Here is a 17,733-nt window from a genome sequence, read left to right on the forward strand (position 1 = left end):
AACATAATTTTTTTTTGGGCAACTGCGCAAAACAACTGCCATGAATGAAACGAGAGATCGCGTAATATGCATTGCGGCACTTTTCAAAGACAATTACCAATGTTGTATAAATGTCCGAAAATCGAATAAGATTAATATTTTTGTACGTTTTGTTTCGTGCAACGAACGTCGTATGGGAAATTTTCATCCAATAAATTACAGAAGAGAGCAAAAAAACGAGTTTCAATGTGCAATTCAATGCGACAAATAAAATATATGAACGACTTCCTTCCAAAGCGACAACGACAAAAAAAAGTGCTTTACATTGTCTCAATGAAAAAAAATCTTCATTGTTTAAGAAATTTACGAAAACTACCAAAAACTTTTTTTTTGCTTCGAAACTGACTTGATTTTAACAAGTTTCATTGATCTGCCATCCGATTTTAATTTTATGAATGAATGCGATTTTTCATTGATAAAAATCAGAAATTTTTTGTTTATAAGGGCAAACTGCGAATCGCTCAAGCCGCTTGAAAAGTAGTCAAGCAGCTCCAGAGGACAGCCTGTACCCCGATTAAAAATTAGTGCTGTGACATGCGGAACATGTCAAGTAAGCTCTCAGCAACGCGTTAGCATTGCCGAACACGTATTTCCTTACTCATTAGTTTACGGCACATTAACGTGAATGAGCGCAAGTCATTTTTTTATACGAATGTGTGACGTATGGGGTGTTTGCGAAATATATGATGCGCATGTGATGTATGGGATGTACGAATATTTTTATTAATAGAAGATTTTTTATTTTTGTAGAATTTCACGTTTTTTGATGGATTTTGTCTGAAATGGAAAATTTTAAGCAAATTTGTTTTAAAATAATTTTTTGGTAAAATTTAATTTTTAAATAATTTTAATTTAAATTATTTTTAAGTATTTTTAAATTTAAAAATAAATAATAATAAAAATTAAGAATTTTTAAATAAATATTTTTTAATAAAATAAATTAAGGAACTTTAAATTCATTTTTTCCATAAATTAAAATAAAATTTTTAAATTAAAAAAATATTTAAAATAAAAAAAATTTTCAGTTAAAAAATTTTTCAGATTAATTTCTAAATTATATTTTTTTTTTACTTTTATTCAAGAAAAAAGCTTTAAAATTTTATGTAAGATTAAGATTTTAAATTAAAAAAATTGTTCACAAAAAACTTTAAAATAAAAAAAACATATTTATTTCTTTAATTAATTATATTTTTTATTTTAAAAATTAAAGTTAAATAATTTAAATTTTAAACTGACTTAAAATTTATTTTTTTTAAATTAATAAAAACTGAAAATATTTCAAGAAAATTAATTTATTTAATAATTAATTAATTTATTTTATTTATCAATGGTAAAATAATCAAATAATTAAATAATCAAATAAGCTAAAAAAAACTTATAAATATCTTAAATCTTTTTAACTAAAATTTCTTAAAAATTATTTTTCAATATAAAAAATAACCAATTTTGAGCTTCAAATTTTTTATAAAATTTTCTAACGTTCCATTACCCAACCTAACAATCGATAATTGACTTGCCAAAATACACACCTAACATTTATTTAAAACAAAAAAAAACAAATTGTTTAAAGGCATTAAAAATTTGCATAATGCTAATAAAAATGCATTCAATACTTATTTTTTTATTCAATGCATTGGCTCATCATATTTTTCCAATATTATTATTTTTTTTTGCTTCTTCTCTCACTTTAAGTATTTATTCATAAGACAACGTACGAAACACGTTTTTTGTTGTTATATTTTTGCAATAATCGTTCAAGCTACTCGTTTTACGCATTTTAATAACGAAAAAAAAATTGATATCAGCTTTATAGCGCGACATTATTTCCATTAAATTTATGAAAAAAAAAAAATGTTCAATAAAAATGAATCGATTTCAATTTCAATCAAAAATACACCTGCACTGAGAATTTTTTTACATCTTATTTAACTTTTATGATTTTTTTCTGTAACAAATGTTTTTTTTTTCAAGAAAGGACAATCAAAGACGGCTCCCATGTCACACACAAAAGACGGGAATTTGTCTAATATCCTTGTTTATGATTACACCTTTCTCCTTTTATTGTTACTTTTTCTGCTCTTTTGTTGTTTGTCAGACAAAAGGGACGAAATGTCTTCATAAACTATCACTTTTGATCTCGAGACTTTCACGAAATTGTCCCAAAATTGAAATTTACGGGCAATTTAATGCAATACGAAACGTAAAAAGTCAACGTTGATCCGATCAAGAACGTTAAATGGATCAAATTTAATGTTGTTTTGACGCAACAGTTGAAAGGATTTGTTGCATTTTTTTCTCGAGAAGAAATATTTGGTGATGGAAGGATAATAAAATTTAAAAAAAAGAAACTTATGTCGGATTTGATGGCGTGGAAGAATTAAAATTAATTTTGATTATTTGAAGAAATTTCGAAGGTCTGTTTTGTTTGTCGTGACAGCAGGTGTCGGATAATGGTAAATATTTTGATATGCGTGACTTTTATTGCTTGTCTTTTGAGGTAATTTTGTGCATTTTGAAGATTTGTTTAAAAAATAATTTTTAAGCACAGAAAAAAGATTTAAAAATTTTTGATATTTTGAAAAAAAAATTACAAAAAAATAATTCTTTATAAAATATGTATAAAAATCATTATAAAATAAAAATATTAAAAATTAAAAAATAATTAATTAAAAAAAAAATAATTTTTAAAAGAAATTTGTACAAAAAATAGTAAAAAGTAAATTAATTTTTAAAAATATATGAAAAATTATTATTTTATTTAAAAAATAATTTTTAAAGTCATAAAAAAGTAAAAAAAAACAAAAATATTAATTTAATGATTAACTTTAAAAAAATTTCAATTATAATTAAATTATTTTAAATTTTTAAAAAATTTTTATTTAAAAAATTATTTTTTAATTTAAAAAATAATAAAAAAATATTAATTATTTTAAAAAATATTTTTTTAAATAATAAATCAAAAATGTTAATATTAAAATTATTTAATTTAAATTTAAAAATTTTTTATTTAAATTTAATTTAATTTTAATTTAATTATTAAACTTTATTTTTTTAACTTAATTATTAATTAATTATTTAATAAAAAAAAAAAAAATTTTTAATAAATTAAAAAAAAAATAACTTAATTTTATTTTATTATTTGGCGATATTTTTTTTCAGTTCAGCAAAATCTTTGAATCATAAAATAGGCATATTTTTCATATTAAGTTACCTGATATAACTATTCGACATCTCCATTCATGCCCATTTTAATCGGTATCTCAACACAATCCATCGCGTTCAATCCCATAAATGACCCGTCTATAAGCCCATAAAACAATCAAGCACTTGTTGGTTTGTTTCTCCGTGTGCGCTATTTACGGGCAACATAAATTCTTTTCATCACCGAACCATTCAACTTTTTTCCGTCGCAATAAAGACACATTTTAATTCATTTTCTGCATTCATTTATTCAAATGAAGATGCTTTAATTCGTACTTCTCCTATTGAGTCGCCTGCAAAAATAAAGTTGCAAAATATATAATATAGTCATAAATATTTAGTGTTACAGCTGCTGTTTCTCCGTCGTCGTCGTCGTCGCAGTTTCTTGTGATAATTTTTTACGATTATTTTATTTCGTTTTACGGCACTCAAGATGGAAATGAATAGACATTGTCACGGTGCCGCAGTTACATTGTTAGCTCCCATTTACTCCAATTAGTTGCCAATTTTGGTGCCGAACAGCAGGGGGCTTGTCATTTTTTGCGCATTTTTTGGGAATGCAATAAAAAAAAATTAAGAAAAAATTTCACTGATTACAAAAATCGATAAGCGAGATTTAATTTTCAATTTTGATTAGTTTATTTGAGCTCCTTGCAGCAGTAAATCTCATCCAAAGACGAAAAAACGATGAATAATAATAAAAAGCCGTGTTTTTAATTACTATTTTATCATCATCTTCTCCGTCGTGCGTAAATTTTACTTGTTTCTTCTTCGCTCGTTTTTCATCGTCGCTTCTTTTTTTCCAATTACAGAAGTTAATATTTGGATGTAACAAGTCACACCAATCATATTTTTATTTTCTGCCCATTTTTTTATCGCTTTAATTTTATCAGCAGAACGCGAGAACAGCAACAGTAGCAGCAATTCTGGCGGAATTTAATTCAAATAGGTGATCAATTCATTTTTTTTTTGTTTTTTGCATGTTGTGAGAACGAAAAAAAATGTAAGGAAGACAGTTGCAAGAGATGAAAAATGACGCGCAATTTCGTTTCTCGATTATTATTATTTTGATTCTCAATTAAATTGCTACTGGAAGCGTAATGACACATACGTGATAAAAAATAATTAGTCAATTTCGGTGCAGGTAAGAGTTGAATTTGTATTGTTTTTGTGTGAATTTTAATGAAATGTTGGTTTTTGGAAAGATATTTTTAATATGGAGTACAAAAGATTTTTTTAATTAATTAAAAATTAAGAAAAAAACAAAAAAAATTCATGCAATTTTTTTTTATTAAAATTTTTTAGTTTTTTTTTCCATACATTTTAAAGAAGAAATTAAAATTTTTCATGAAAATTTAAATTTTTAATTATTTAAAAAAAAATTAAAGCTCAAAAATTATACAAAAATATTTAAAAGTTTTATTGAAAAAAAATATACCTACTTAATTAAAATTAAAAATAAATAAAAAAAAAAAATAAATTTAATTAAAATAATTAAAAAAAAATTTAAAAAATTGAAAAACAAAAATTTATTGAAAAACAAAAAATTAAGAAATATTCAAATTTAGTAATTTATTTAAAATAAAATTATACCTATTAAAAAAATAATTTTAAATAATTGAAAAATTAAAATTTTGAAAATGAATAAATTTAAATTTATTTTAATAAAAAAAAATAAACTAAAAATGAATACGAAAAAAATTTAAAAAAATATGTACCTAATTCAATTTAATTTTTATTTTGTTTTAAATTTTATTTTTAAATTTTTGAATAAAAATTAAATTTTTTAATTATTTTTTTGTCCTCACAAATTTTTAATATTAAACATTTTTAAAAAATTTCTTTCATTTCATGTCAATTTTTTATTCAAAATTTTGATCATTTGTTCATAACTTTTTTAAACAAAGACACGTAAAATTATCAAAAATTGGAAAAAAAAAATTTAAAATCATCAAAATGCTTTGCCATAGACCACGCCATGCTTGCGCCTCAAGATAATCATTAGTTTTGTTCTGCTTCAAAAAAAAAAAGAACAGATTTTTTGTGTGCCTTCTTTCCTAAGAAATCGCAGGAATTTCGTATCATTTTTATTTTCTCTCTTGATTTCCATATAATTGTAACGATAATTAATGGTTTCGCGAGAGAAGCGAAGAAATTTGGGGCAAAAATAAAAAATAAATAAAAGGTAGTCTAAAATTTGAATTCCGCCGCGGGTGATTTGCATTCGAATGCAAGAAAGTCCTTCTACATCTACTTCTTGAATTGATTCTAACATTTTTTTCTTTATTAGGTTGATATTATTAAATAAAAATTTAATATAATAAAAATGTAAGAAAATCAAAAATTTTATTTGTAAATTATTACTTCTCGTTGCAAATGTCTATTTCTGGGGGCAAAACACGTTGCTTCGCCACAAAACGCAAAAAAAAATATAATTGTACTTTTTTTTTAAAGCAACGCAAAAAAAATCGATGATGAAGTGAGCAACAGACAGAAACCTTACGGGTTTTCAACTTCTTTTCAAATGCGAGGCATTAAAAGGGATTGCGTTTTAAAATCGCTTAACAATCATTATGATAATTGCCGGGTTTTCATAAATTCATGTGTTCATGTGTGTTTGCTCATACCATGTGGCAACCGAAAAAATTCGCTCCGCACACGCTGTTTTCATGACGCAAAGACAGAGAGACGAAGCAAAAATGCAATTATGGCATTTCTTAGCTATTAAAAAGTACTTAATCCTCTTTTGATGGTCGTCCTCTTAAATGCCTTTAAATTGTTCCCGAACCTTATTATTTGCTAAAACGACGTTAAATGTTCGTTTTTCGAGCGTCGTCATGCGATGCTGTGCGACGCTTCGAATAGAAATTCTCGTGAAAATTATCAAAGCGCAGTGAGAGAGACCTTTCTAACGGAAGGTACAATTATCACTATTATATCAATCAAAAATCGAGGCGAGTCTGCACGCAAAAATCAATTTAAGGCCATTTTCGGTAGCGATTCCCTTGACTTTTATGCACCCAAATTAAAACGGATTCCTTGAAAATTGAACCGAAAAATTTTTGGTGCTTGAATGGAGGTCATTGTACGTGAGCGTTACCGATTTTATTGATGTAATAGCGAAAATTAGTTAATATTCAAGACACAAATTGTATGTCAGTAGTAATAAAATAATTGAATTTGAATATAAAAGACGAGCGATTTATGTTTGGAAGTATCAGTTACAGCTCGTGTTTTAATAAGAAAACAATCAATCTAAAAAAAAAAACAAATTAAAATGGCATCAAAAATTATGGTAAAATTTTTTAAAAATATTAAATTTAATTTTAAGAAAAATTGTTTTTTTTTAATTAAAGTTTTAATTAATTTTTTTTTAATAATTTAAAATTAATTTAAAATAAAATATTTTAAAATTAATTAATTTTAAATTATTTAATAAATAATTAGTTCAAATTAAATTTAAAAACATACATTTTAAAAAAAAAAAATTTAAAAAAAATTTCAAATAAAATTAATTTTTCAAATTAAAAAATTATTTTTAAATTAAATTAAAATTAATTCAAAATTTAATTAAATAAATTAATTTTTTTGTGACATTTTTTAAATAAATTAATTATTTTTTTATTGAAAAATATTTTTATCAAATTAAAAAAAATAAATTTAAATTTATAAAAAAAAATAAAATTTATAAAATAAAAAAAAATTTTGATAATTTTTTTTCAACTTAACTTTAAAAAAAATTTTTTTTTTCAAATTTAAAATAAACAAAAATCGAAAAATAATTATTTTTTTTTTATAATTTCAGTCCTTCCTTCTCGTCGTTTTGGCTGTCTTCAGCACAACTTATGCTAAACCAGCAGCCAAGCCCGGAATTATTGCCGCAGCTCCAGCAGCTATTGTTCCCGTTGGAGCGACATATAGCGCGCATGTTGTCAATCACGCTGTAACTGCTCCAGTTGTTGCCGCTGCTCCATACGTTGCATCGCCATATTTCGCATCTCCTTACTCTGCGTATTACGGAGGATATTATGGAGCCGGATATTTGTTCTAAAGACTGTTAGAATTTAGTGTTCCTGATTTTCTACCCATCTTTCTTCGAAACTTTTTTTTTCAAACTCACTTTTGACGTCTTTTTAGCACAATTTCATTTTCTGAAGCTTTCTGCACATGAAAAAAAAATAAAAAAATATTGAATTATAAAAATTTAAAAATTTTTTAATTAATTTAAATCTCTTCTAAAATAAAAAAAAAGAAAAAAAAAATACTGTAGGTCACTTAAAAACATTTCAAAAGAAAAGCAATCAAAAAATTATCTTATCAAAGTAATCAAAAGATTTAAAAAATTACAATTGTCATATAATTTCATCTACTTTAGTGACACAGTTTACGTTTAACTCTCTTACGAAACACTTCATAAAATGGCTTTATACGATTCTCAAACTAAAATTTGGTCTTCAAACAACGACTCGTCAATTTTCAACCCAAAAAAGAGCGTTGGAGAACTCATTTTGTACACTTTACGACGAACTCCCGACAAAATTTGTGAAATAAGTGATGATTTCGGCGTAACTTCAACTTGCGATGACATTTTGAAACGAAGTATTCAAGTTGCTGAAGCTTTAAAAGAGGATTATGGCTTGAAATACGGAGACGTTTGTTCAATTGTCGCAAAAAACAATCCTGAAGTCTCTTCTGTAGCATTTGGATGTCTTTTTAACGGATGTTCTGTCAACCCAATGGATGTGTCATTTGCTCAGATCGACTTTGATCATATGATTGGATTAACAAAACCCAAAATTATCTTCGCCGAAAGATCCGTAATTGATAAAATACGGAAATCTATCACGAAATTGGGTTTAAGTTCGAGAATTTTTTGCTTCACGGGCGTTAATGGAGAAGTTGCTGAAGGAATCACGCCTGTAAAATCTTTTTATTTCAAAAATCTTGATGTTTCTGTTGAAGATTATCGTTCTGCGTTCATTAAAGATACCTCGAAGCACATCGCGCTCATAATGTGCTCTTCAGGAACAACAGGTTTGAGTAAAGGAGTTTGCTTATCGCATGCTCAAGTCGTTTCTCAAAGCTTTCGATCGCTTCCAATGAAAGCTTCTGACACAACTTTCACTTTTAGCTCAATTTATTGGATTACGGGAATGATAACTATGCTCAGTTCAACGATCGAAGGAGCAATTCGAATTATTTCAACACAAAATTTCAGTCCTGAATACTACTTTAAACTTATTGAAAAGTACAAAGTTACACATTCGTTTATAACGCCATCTATGATCGCCGGAATGTTACAAAGTAAAGCGACATCTCGTGTTGATCTTTCATCTCTCAAAACTTGTTACGTTGGCGGGAGTTATGTCCTCGAAGATTTACGAGCTTCTTTCGAGAAATATTTGGGCAAAGACGGAAAAGTTATTCCTGGTTATGGAATGACTGAACTTGGGGGCGTGATAACCTTCAATCTAACGGGAAAGCCCGAATCTGTTGGAGTTCCTTTGAACGAAACTGAAGTAAAAATAATTTCGGATGATGGAATTTTATTGGGACCTGAAGAAAAAGGAGAAATTTGTCTCAAAAGTCCTTACATGTTTCTTGGATATTATAACAACGAAGAAGCTTTAAAAGATGTTTTTGATTCTGATGGATGGATTCGCACAGGAGATTTGGGATATTTTGATGCTGAAGGTTATTTGTTTCTTTCGGGAAGGAAAAAGGAACTTATTAAGTACAAAAATTATCAAGTAAGTCGTTTTTTGTCTAAAAATCAAATTTCTCATGAAAATTTTATTCTTTTGAAGATTTCTCCTGAAACTCTTGAAACGTTAATTCACGAAATAACTGGTTTGACGCAAGTTTGTGCAGTTGCTGTTGAAAAGAATAACCTTGGAACAGATTTTCCTGCTGCAGTTATTGTTCTTCCAAAAGATTTCAAAATGAGTAAAAAAGAAGTTATCAAGGTTCTTGATGAAAAATTGGATGATGTGAAAAAACTTCGAGGCGGCGTGTATTTTGTTGAAAATTTTCCAACAACAGCTTCTGGCAAAGTTTTGAGAAGAGCAGTAAAGGAATTGGCTAACAAATTGTATCAAGAGCGACAAGTTGACCAATCAGGATGAAACTTGCTTACTAATAAAAATTACCTTTGCATTACAAAATTCGAAAGTTTAACCAACTTTTACCTTTGTCAAGGTCATAACAATGACTCATGTGTTTTTTTTTCTTTCATTTCAATTTAAGAAATATTCTTTCAGTTTACTTTCAATTATCAAACCATAAAGTTCTGAAAATGAATTTTTACGATCCTGCAACTAAAATTTGGTCTAACAACGTTCGTTCGTCAATTTATAATCCAAAAACGAGTCTCGGTGAAGTTCTTTTGCATTCATTGAAACGAACTCCAGATAAAATTTGTGAAATAAGTGATGATTATGAAACATTTTCAACTTGCCATGAACTTCAACGACGAAGTATTCAAGTTGCTGAATCCTTAAAATCAGATCACGACGTGAAATTTGGAGATATTTGTGCTGTTGTAAGCAGAAACAATCCTGAAGTGTCTTCAGTTGTATTTGGATGCATCTTCAATGGATGTCCTGTGAACACATTAGATCCAACATTTGCTCAGATTGATTTCGATCATATGCTTGGTTTAACAAGACCAAAGATCATCTTTGGAGAGAAAAGTGTCATGTTGAAAATCAAAAGATCCATTGAGAAGTTGAAGTTGAGAACGAAAGTTTTTTGCTTTACATCATTGGATGGTACAGTTGAAGAAGGAGTTACTTCAGTGAAAGATCTTTTCAATAGAAATGTTGAGAATTTGATGGAAAACTACTTGCCAACAAGGATTGAAGATACTTCAAATCACATCGCTCTCATAATGTGCTCTTCAGGGACAACAGGTTTGAGTAAAGGAGTTTGTCTTTCACACGCTCAAATCGTTTCTCAAACTATCGACTTTTGTTCAACGAATCAAAATTCCATCTGCTTTACCTTCAGCTCTCTATATTGGATTACGGGATACTTTTTCTTACTTTCGGGCATCATCTCAGGATCAATTCGTATTATTACAACTAAAGCGCCATCTGCTGAGTATTTTTTCGAGCTTATTGAAAAACATCGAATCACGGAATGTTTTCTGCCTCCTTCAATGATTGCTGAATGTTTGGAAAGTCAAGCTATTGAGTTAACAGATTTCTCTTCACTTCAAAAAATCTATACAGGAGGCAGTATGGTTTTAGAAGACCTTCGTGAAGATCTCGAAAAAGTTAGCAAAGCAAAAGTCATTGTGAGTTATGGTATGACTGAAATCGGATCAGCATGCACAACAAACTTTGAACAAAAAGCAGGATCTGTTGGAGTTCCCGCCAAAGGAAATCAAATCAAAATAATAAGCGAGGAAGGAAAATCATTGGGTCCATTAGAGAATGGAGAGATTTGTATCAAACAACCTTTTATGTTTCTTGGATATTATGGAAATGAAAAAGCTTATCGAGAAATCAAGGATTCTGATGGATGGCTTCATACAGGAGATTTGGGATATTTTGATGAGAATGGTTATTTGTTCATCGTTGGAAGAAAAAAAGAGATGATCAAATACAAAGGATATCAGGTAAGCAAATTCTCCATCAATTGGCTTCTCATTAACCTGTTGAACTTCTCATTTAGATCTCTCCGGGCGTTATTGAAACGATCATTCAAGAAACAACAGGCTTAACTCAAGTTTGTGTCGTTGCTGTTGAAGAAAATAAACAAGGTACAGACTTACCTGCTGCTGTAATTGTGCTTCCAAAAAACTTTTTACTGACTCAAGATGATATCAAAGCCATTCTTGATGCAAATTTGGATGACATAAAAAAACTTCGTGGAGGCATCTATTTTGTGAAAAATTTACCAATGACACCTTCGGGAAAAGTTCAAAGGCGCGAAGTGAAGGAGCTTGCCAACAAACTTTATCAAAGCAAAATTCATAATCTTATCAATTATTCAAGCTAAAGAAAAGATAAGATATTACGATATTACGAAAAAAATTCACTATTGTTTGTCTATGAATGAAATAAATTAAAAAATGCACATACGATCGCAGTCAGTCTTCTAAGTCATTTGGCTAAAAGCAGTTGAAAAAAACCCAAAAATGAGTTCATACAATCCTGAAACAAAAATTTGGTCGAGCAAAGGTCAACCATCAATTTACAATCCAAAAGCAAGTCTCGGTGAACTTGTTTTACATTCTCTAAAAAGAAATCCCGATAAAGTTTGTGAAATAAGTGACGATTATGGAACTCAACTTACATTCAGCGAACTTATGAAACGAAGCATTCAAGTTGCTGAAGCTTTAAAAGAAGATTATGGAGTGAAGTTTGGAGATGTTGTTTCGATCGTCAGCAAGAATAATCCTGAAGTGTCTTCTGTCGTATTTGGATGTATTTTCAATGGATGTGTTATTAATTCGTTGGATATGTTGCATGCTCAAATCGACTTTGATCATCTGATTGGATTGATGAAACCAAAATTTGTATTTGTTGAAGTTGAAGTGATTGAAAAAGTTCAAAGCGCGATTAATAAACACAAACTTGATACGACATTTTTCTGCTTTACGGACATTAATGGGAAAACTCATTCCGGAATTACGCCAGTTCGAAGTTTCTTTGAGAAAGTTCTTGATTTTAAGGTTGAAGATTACCTTCCTGCTTTTGTTGAGGACACCTCGAAGCAGATTGCCTTCATCATGTGCTCCTCTGGATCAACAGATGTGAGCAAAGGAGTTTGTTTATCACACGCTCAAATAATTTCTCAAGCATCACGTCTCTTTGAATTTTACGAGTATGACATTACGTATGTTTCAAGCACGTTATACGGTATTACGGGATTCGCGAATTTGTTAAGAGCAACTATTGAGGGAGCAACTCGTATTAATTCAACGAAACCTGTAAATCCTGAGTTGTTCTTCTATTTGATCAAAAAATACAAAGTTAGTTTTACATTTGTAACACCTGCACTTATCGCTCAATGTTTGGATTCTTCAGAGCTGTCAAATGCAAATCTTTCATCTGTAACTCGATGTTATACTGGCGGAAGCCTTTTACTTGGAGAACTTCAAATTTCGTTTGAAAAACATTTGATAAATGGAAAGCTTGTTGTTTGTTATGGAATGACTGAAACTGCAACAGCATCGACTCGTAATTCTGTTGGAAAACCTGGATCTGTTGGTATTTTACAAAATGAAACTAAAATGAAAATTGTTTCAAGTGAGGGAAAATTGTTAGGTCCAAATGAACAAGGGGAAATTTGTATCTCGAGTTCTTATCTATGTCTTGGATATTACGGGGAAGAAGAAAAAACAAAGAAACTTTTCGATAAAGATGGTTGGATTTGTTCAGGAGACTTGGGATATTTTGACGAAGAAGGTTACTTGTTCATTGTTGGAAGAATTAAAGAACTCATCATATACAAAGGAGCACATATTGCTCCCGGATCAATTGAAAAACTCGTCAAAGAGTACACAGGCTTATCTCAAGTTTGTGCAGTTCCTATTGAAGATTACAAACAAGGAACTGAATTACCAGCTGTAGTTGTAATTCGCCCGAAAGATTTCCCGTTAAGTCAAGAAGAGATTGTGAAAGTTCTCGACGAGAAATTAGATTATAAAAGAAAACTTTTAGGAGGTGTATATTTCGTTGACATCTTTCCACAGACTGCCACAGGAAAAGTTTTACGAAGAGAATTAAAGGTATTAGCTAATCGTTTATACTTAAGTAAAAAACAAAATGATGAGAAGATGATGTAAATAAGATAAAAAATAAACATATAACTAAATATGTTTAATCTTACCATATCAGTAGATTATAAAATTTTCCATTCGTCTGTGAGTTAATTTTTTTTCTTGAACATTACATAAACAATCAGATAAAAAAAAGTATTAAAATTACAATCTTATTTGGTAGATGATATATGATATAATAAAATTTTGCCATATTTTGTGCTATTCTTTGTATTAAAGTTAAGTCTTCTCATATGTGTAAATAAGTAGTTTCTGCGTTAGTTTATTAAAATTTTTGGCAACATTAGTTTTCTAAGTCATTTCATCAGGAGTGGTTCATAAAATAAAATAGAAAGAAAAATGAGTTCTTACAATTCTGAAACAAAAATTTGGTCGAGTAATGGTCGACCATCGATTTATAATCCAAAAGCGAGTCTCGGTGAAGTTCTTTTGCATTCTCTAAAAAGAAATCCCGATAAAATTTGTGAAATAAGTGACGATTATGGAACGCAACTTACTTTTGGTGAACTTATGAAACGGAGCATTCAAGTTGCTGAAGCTTTAAAAGAAGATTTTGGAGTTAAGTTCGGAGATGTTGTTTCGATCGTCAGCAAAAATAATCCTGAAGTTTCATCTGTAGCATTTGGATGTATTTTCAATGGATGTATTATAAACTCGTTGGATGTATTTTTGGCTCAAATAGACTTTGATCACATGATTGGAATGACGAAACCAAAAGTTCTGTTTGCTGAAGTTGAAGTAATTGAAAAAGTTCAAAAAGCAATCGAGAAGTGTAAGCTTGATACGAAAGTTTTCTGTTTTGCTGATATTTTTGGAAAAACTTATTCGGGAATCACACCTATTCAATATTTCTTCAAGAAACCTCTTGAATTTGAAATTCAAGATTACGTTCCGGCTTACATTGAAGATACAAAAAATCATATTGCTTTCATTATATGTTCATCTGGATCAACAGGCTTAAGCAAAGGAGTTTGTATATCACACGCTCAAATCATTTCCCAAACTTTACGTCTGTGGCAACTTTACGAATATGACATAGTATACGTCTCAAATACGTTATTTGCTCTTACAGGATATACGACTTTGTTAACGGCAACTGTTGAGGGAGCAACACGTATTAACTCAACAAATCCTCTAACACCTGAACTATTCTTCTATTTGATCGAGAAATACAAAGTTAGTTTTACATTTGCATCTACAGCACTTATCGCTCAATGCTTGGATTTCCCCGAACTTTCAAAGATCAATCTTTTATCTGTAACTCGTTGTGTTACTGGCGGAAGTCATTTGCTTGAAGAGCTTCGAGTTTCATTTGAAAAACTTTTGAAAAATGGAAAGCTACTTGTTTGTTATGGAATGACTGAAACTGCAACAGCATCGACTTGTAATTCTGTTGGAAAATCTGGATCTGTTGGTTCTTTACAAAATGAAACTCAAATGAAAATTGTTTCAAGTGAGGGAAAATTGTTAGGTCCAAATGAACAAGGCGAAATTTGTATTTCAAGTTCTCATCTATGTCTCGGATATTATGAAAACGAAGAAAAAACAAAAGAACTTTTTGATGAAGATGGTTGGATTCGCTCAGGAGACATGGGATATTTTGACGAAGAAGGTTACTTGTTCATTGTTGGAAGAATTAAAGAACTCATCATATACAGAGGACTAAATATTGCACCCGGAGCAATTGAAACACTCGCTAAAGATTATACTGGCTTATCACAGGTTTGTGCAGTTCCTATTGAAGATTACAAACAGGGAACTGAATTGCCAGCTTTAGTTGCAATTCGCCCGAAAGATTTCCCTTTGAGTCAAGAAGAGATTGTGAAAGTTCTCGACGAGAAATTAGATGGAAAAAGAAAACTTTTAGGCGGCGTTTACTTCGTTGATAGTTTTCCACAAACTGCTTCGGGAAAAGTTTTACGAAGAGAATTAAAAGAAAAAGCAAATCGTTTATACCACAAAAAACAAAATGATGTAATGGTAATCTGAAATAAACATAGTCAAACACATGTAGTCAAATAAAATCTTATCAGGTTTTAATTTTTTTCATTTTATCTATGACTTGATGTTTAAGAGTTCATATCAGACTTATCTTAATTGTGCTTGACGAAATAATTTTAAAAATGAAAATTTAAATGAAATATTTAGCATGACTTGCACTTAGACTCCAATATGTCTACTGCATTTTTTTATAGCATCTTCTACAAAATTGATAATATTTTAATTAAAATTCTATTAAGCTTATCTTCTTTAAAAAAAAATTTTTTTTCCGTGATGATAAGAAGTGTTAAATTAATTTATAGCACACCGCGTTTTATAAAACTAAGTTTTCTTATCATAGTTCACAATTAAGTCAAGTCAGTCTTCCAAGTCATTTCACGAGAAGCAGTTGAAAAAATCCAAAAATGAGTTTCTACAATCCTGAAACAAAAATTTGGTCAAGCGATGATCGCCCGTCGATTTACAATCCAAAAGCGAGTCTCGGCGAAGTTCTTTTGCATTCATTAAGACGAACTCCTAACAAAATTTGTGAAATAAGTGATGATTTTGAAGTAACTTTAACTTGCGCTGATATCATGAAGCGCAGCATTCAAGTTGCTGAGAGCTTGAAAACGGATTATGGCTTGAAATTCGGAGATGTTTGTTCAATTGTCGCAAAAAACAATCCTGAAGTATCTTCTGTCGCATTTGGTTGCATTTTCAACGGATGTCCTGTGAATGCTATGGATCCTGCATTCGCTCAAATTGATTTCGATCACATGATTGAATTAACGAAACCAAAAGTTGTATTTGTCGAGATGAATGTTGTTGAAAAAATTCAGATATCAATCGAAAAACTGAAACTCGACACGAAAATTTTCTGTTTTACGGATATTGAAGGAAGAACTTCTGCTGGAATTACTCCTGTGAATAATTTTTTCAAGAAAACTCTTGAATTTAAGATTGAAGATTATCTTCCTGCTCGTATTGATGATACAACGAAGCATACTGCGGTTATCATTTGCTCTTCAGGAACAACAGGCTTGAGTAAAGGCGTTTGCTTATCACATGCTCAAGTCGTTTCTCAAACACTTCGTTTTTGGAAAGTGTATGAAGAAGATAAAATCTTTGCTTTCAGCTCGTTATACTGGATTACAGGAGTCACGGTTTTGCTGATGGGAACTGTTGAAGGAGCTATTCGCATAAATACGACAAAACCTTTTACGCCGCAGAATTTTTTCGAAATCGTTCAACGAAACAAGGTTTCAGTTTTATTTTTGCCCCCATCTCTCGCTGCCATGGCTTTAGAAAGCACAGAAATTGATAAAGCAGATCTTTCATCCATTGTTCGCTGTTATGTCGGCGGAAGTTTTGTTCTTGAAGATCTTTGTGTATCATTTGAAAAATATTTAGCCAAAGGAGCTAAAGTAATGTCAGTTTATGGCATGTCAGAAATCGGTACGGGATGCACTGTTAATTATGCTCGAAAATCAGGCTCTGTTGGAGGTCTTCAATGCGAAAATAAGATAAAAATCATTTCAGAAGATGGAAAATTGTTAGGTCCTAATGAAAAAGGAGAAATTTGCAAATCTCATCCTTATCCATTCCTCGGATATTTTGGCAATGAAGAAGCCACAAAAGAACTCTATGACAAAGATGGATGGATTCGTTCAGGAGATTTGGGATATTTCGACGAAGAAGGCTTTTTATACATTTCTGGAAGGAAAAAGGAACTTATCAAATACAAAAATTATCAAGTAAAAATAATTTTGAAAAAAATTTAAATTTATATGAAAATTTTTACTTTTTTCAGATTTCTCCTGAAACACTTGAGACGCTAATTCAGGAAATAACCGGCTTATCGCAAGTTTGTGCAGTTGCTATTGAAGAAAATCGTCTCGGAACAGATTTGCCAGCTGCTGTAATTGTACTTCCGAAAGATTTTTCAATGACTCAAAAAGAAATAATTGCAATTCTTAATGAAAAACTTGATGAAGTGAAAAAACTTCGAGGCGGCGTATATTTCGTTGAAAAGTTTCCAATGACTCCATCGGGAAAAATTGTTCGAAGAATTGTTAAGGAATTAGCAAATAAGTTGTACAGTGAGAGAAATACTCAATCTGGATAGATTTTCATGAAATTTTTACATTTAACGAAATTTTGTTCCAAATTGAAAAATCTGAATTTTCAAAAAATATCCAAATTTTAACCTTTTAGAAAACTTAACTTACTTTAAATCAATTTTTGTAAATTTAAACATCTGTATAGTAAAAGATGTGTCTAAAATTGACATTTCTCATCTACTATAACGTAGAAAAATGCACCGTTTCTCGCCTCATATTATGTCTTCCGTTGGGGCATTCGATAGTTTGAATAGATTGTTAATATATTATCACTCAGCTACTGGTCTTTACTTCGTTTCATATCTGTTATTGGTTCGACGACGATGACGATGATTAGGAAACATGATTTGACTTGTGGCTGCGAATCTCCGCAGCTGTTGCGCCTCACTTGAAAAAGTAACGATCGAAACGATGAAAGAGAAAAGATGAGAAAAGAGAGAAGATTGTTATTACCAGAAGCGTTTACTTATTATTATTACACAAACACATGAGTTTTTTTTTTGCTTCATGATCTCATTCGCCAATGCACAGTATGTAGTTGTCAATAAATTGCATCAAAGGATATAAAAAATGTGTCTGGAAATTCATATAAAGCAAAGC

General features: G+C 29.8%; 5 protein-coding genes and 1 non-coding gene across 6 annotated transcripts; 5 read left to right on the forward strand and 1 right to left on the reverse strand.

Annotated features, from left to right (window-relative positions):
- Positions 1 to 481: 481 nt before the first annotated feature.
- LOC134832948 (U12 minor spliceosomal RNA) lies at positions 482 to 654 on the reverse strand. The gene has a single exon (XR_010162105.1). It is a non-coding gene; the product is annotated as a U12 minor spliceosomal RNA (small nuclear RNA).
- Positions 655 to 7,649: 6,995 nt separating this feature from the next.
- Positions 7,650 to 9,427, forward strand: LOC134830832 (probable 4-coumarate--CoA ligase 1). Its single transcript, XM_063844418.1, has 2 exons — positions 7,650 to 8,990; positions 9,048 to 9,427. Exons 1-2 carry the CDS (start codon positions 7,659 to 7,661, stop codon positions 9,363 to 9,365), a joined length of 1,650 nt encoding a protein of 549 aa, XP_063700488.1. The 5' UTR covers positions 7,650 to 7,658; the 3' UTR covers positions 9,366 to 9,427.
- Positions 9,428 to 9,535: 108 nt separating this feature from the next.
- On the forward strand, positions 9,536 to 11,244 carry LOC134832652 (probable 4-coumarate--CoA ligase 1). Its single transcript, XM_063846757.1, has 2 exons — positions 9,536 to 10,861; positions 10,918 to 11,244. The coding sequence occupies exons 1-2, from the start codon at positions 9,536 to 9,538 to the stop codon at positions 11,242 to 11,244; spliced, it is 1,653 nt and encodes a 550-aa protein (XP_063702827.1).
- Positions 11,245 to 11,383: 139 nt separating this feature from the next.
- LOC134832653 (probable 4-coumarate--CoA ligase 1) lies at positions 11,384 to 13,036 on the forward strand. Its single transcript, XM_063846758.1, has one exon. It carries the CDS (start codon positions 11,384 to 11,386, stop codon positions 13,034 to 13,036), a length of 1,653 nt encoding a protein of 550 aa, XP_063702828.1.
- A 333-nt stretch (positions 13,037 to 13,369) lies between these two features.
- LOC134832657 (probable 4-coumarate--CoA ligase 1) lies at positions 13,370 to 15,030 on the forward strand. The gene has a single exon (XM_063846761.1). It carries the CDS (start codon positions 13,370 to 13,372, stop codon positions 15,017 to 15,019), a length of 1,650 nt encoding a protein of 549 aa, XP_063702831.1. The 3' UTR covers positions 15,020 to 15,030.
- Positions 15,031 to 15,393: 363 nt separating this feature from the next.
- Positions 15,394 to 17,511, forward strand: LOC134831258 (probable 4-coumarate--CoA ligase 1). The gene is made up of 2 exons (XM_063844938.1): positions 15,394 to 16,767; positions 16,824 to 17,511. Exons 1-2 carry the CDS (start codon positions 15,436 to 15,438, stop codon positions 17,136 to 17,138), a joined length of 1,647 nt encoding a protein of 548 aa, XP_063701008.1. The 5' UTR covers positions 15,394 to 15,435; the 3' UTR covers positions 17,139 to 17,511.
- Positions 17,512 to 17,733: the final 222 nt, after the last annotated feature.

The sequence above is a fragment of the Culicoides brevitarsis genome, chromosome 2 (assembly GCF_036172545.1).
Source record: "Culicoides brevitarsis isolate CSIRO-B50_1 chromosome 2, AGI_CSIRO_Cbre_v1, whole genome shotgun sequence".
Lineage (NCBI taxonomy): Eukaryota > Metazoa > Arthropoda > Insecta > Diptera > Ceratopogonidae > Culicoides > Culicoides brevitarsis.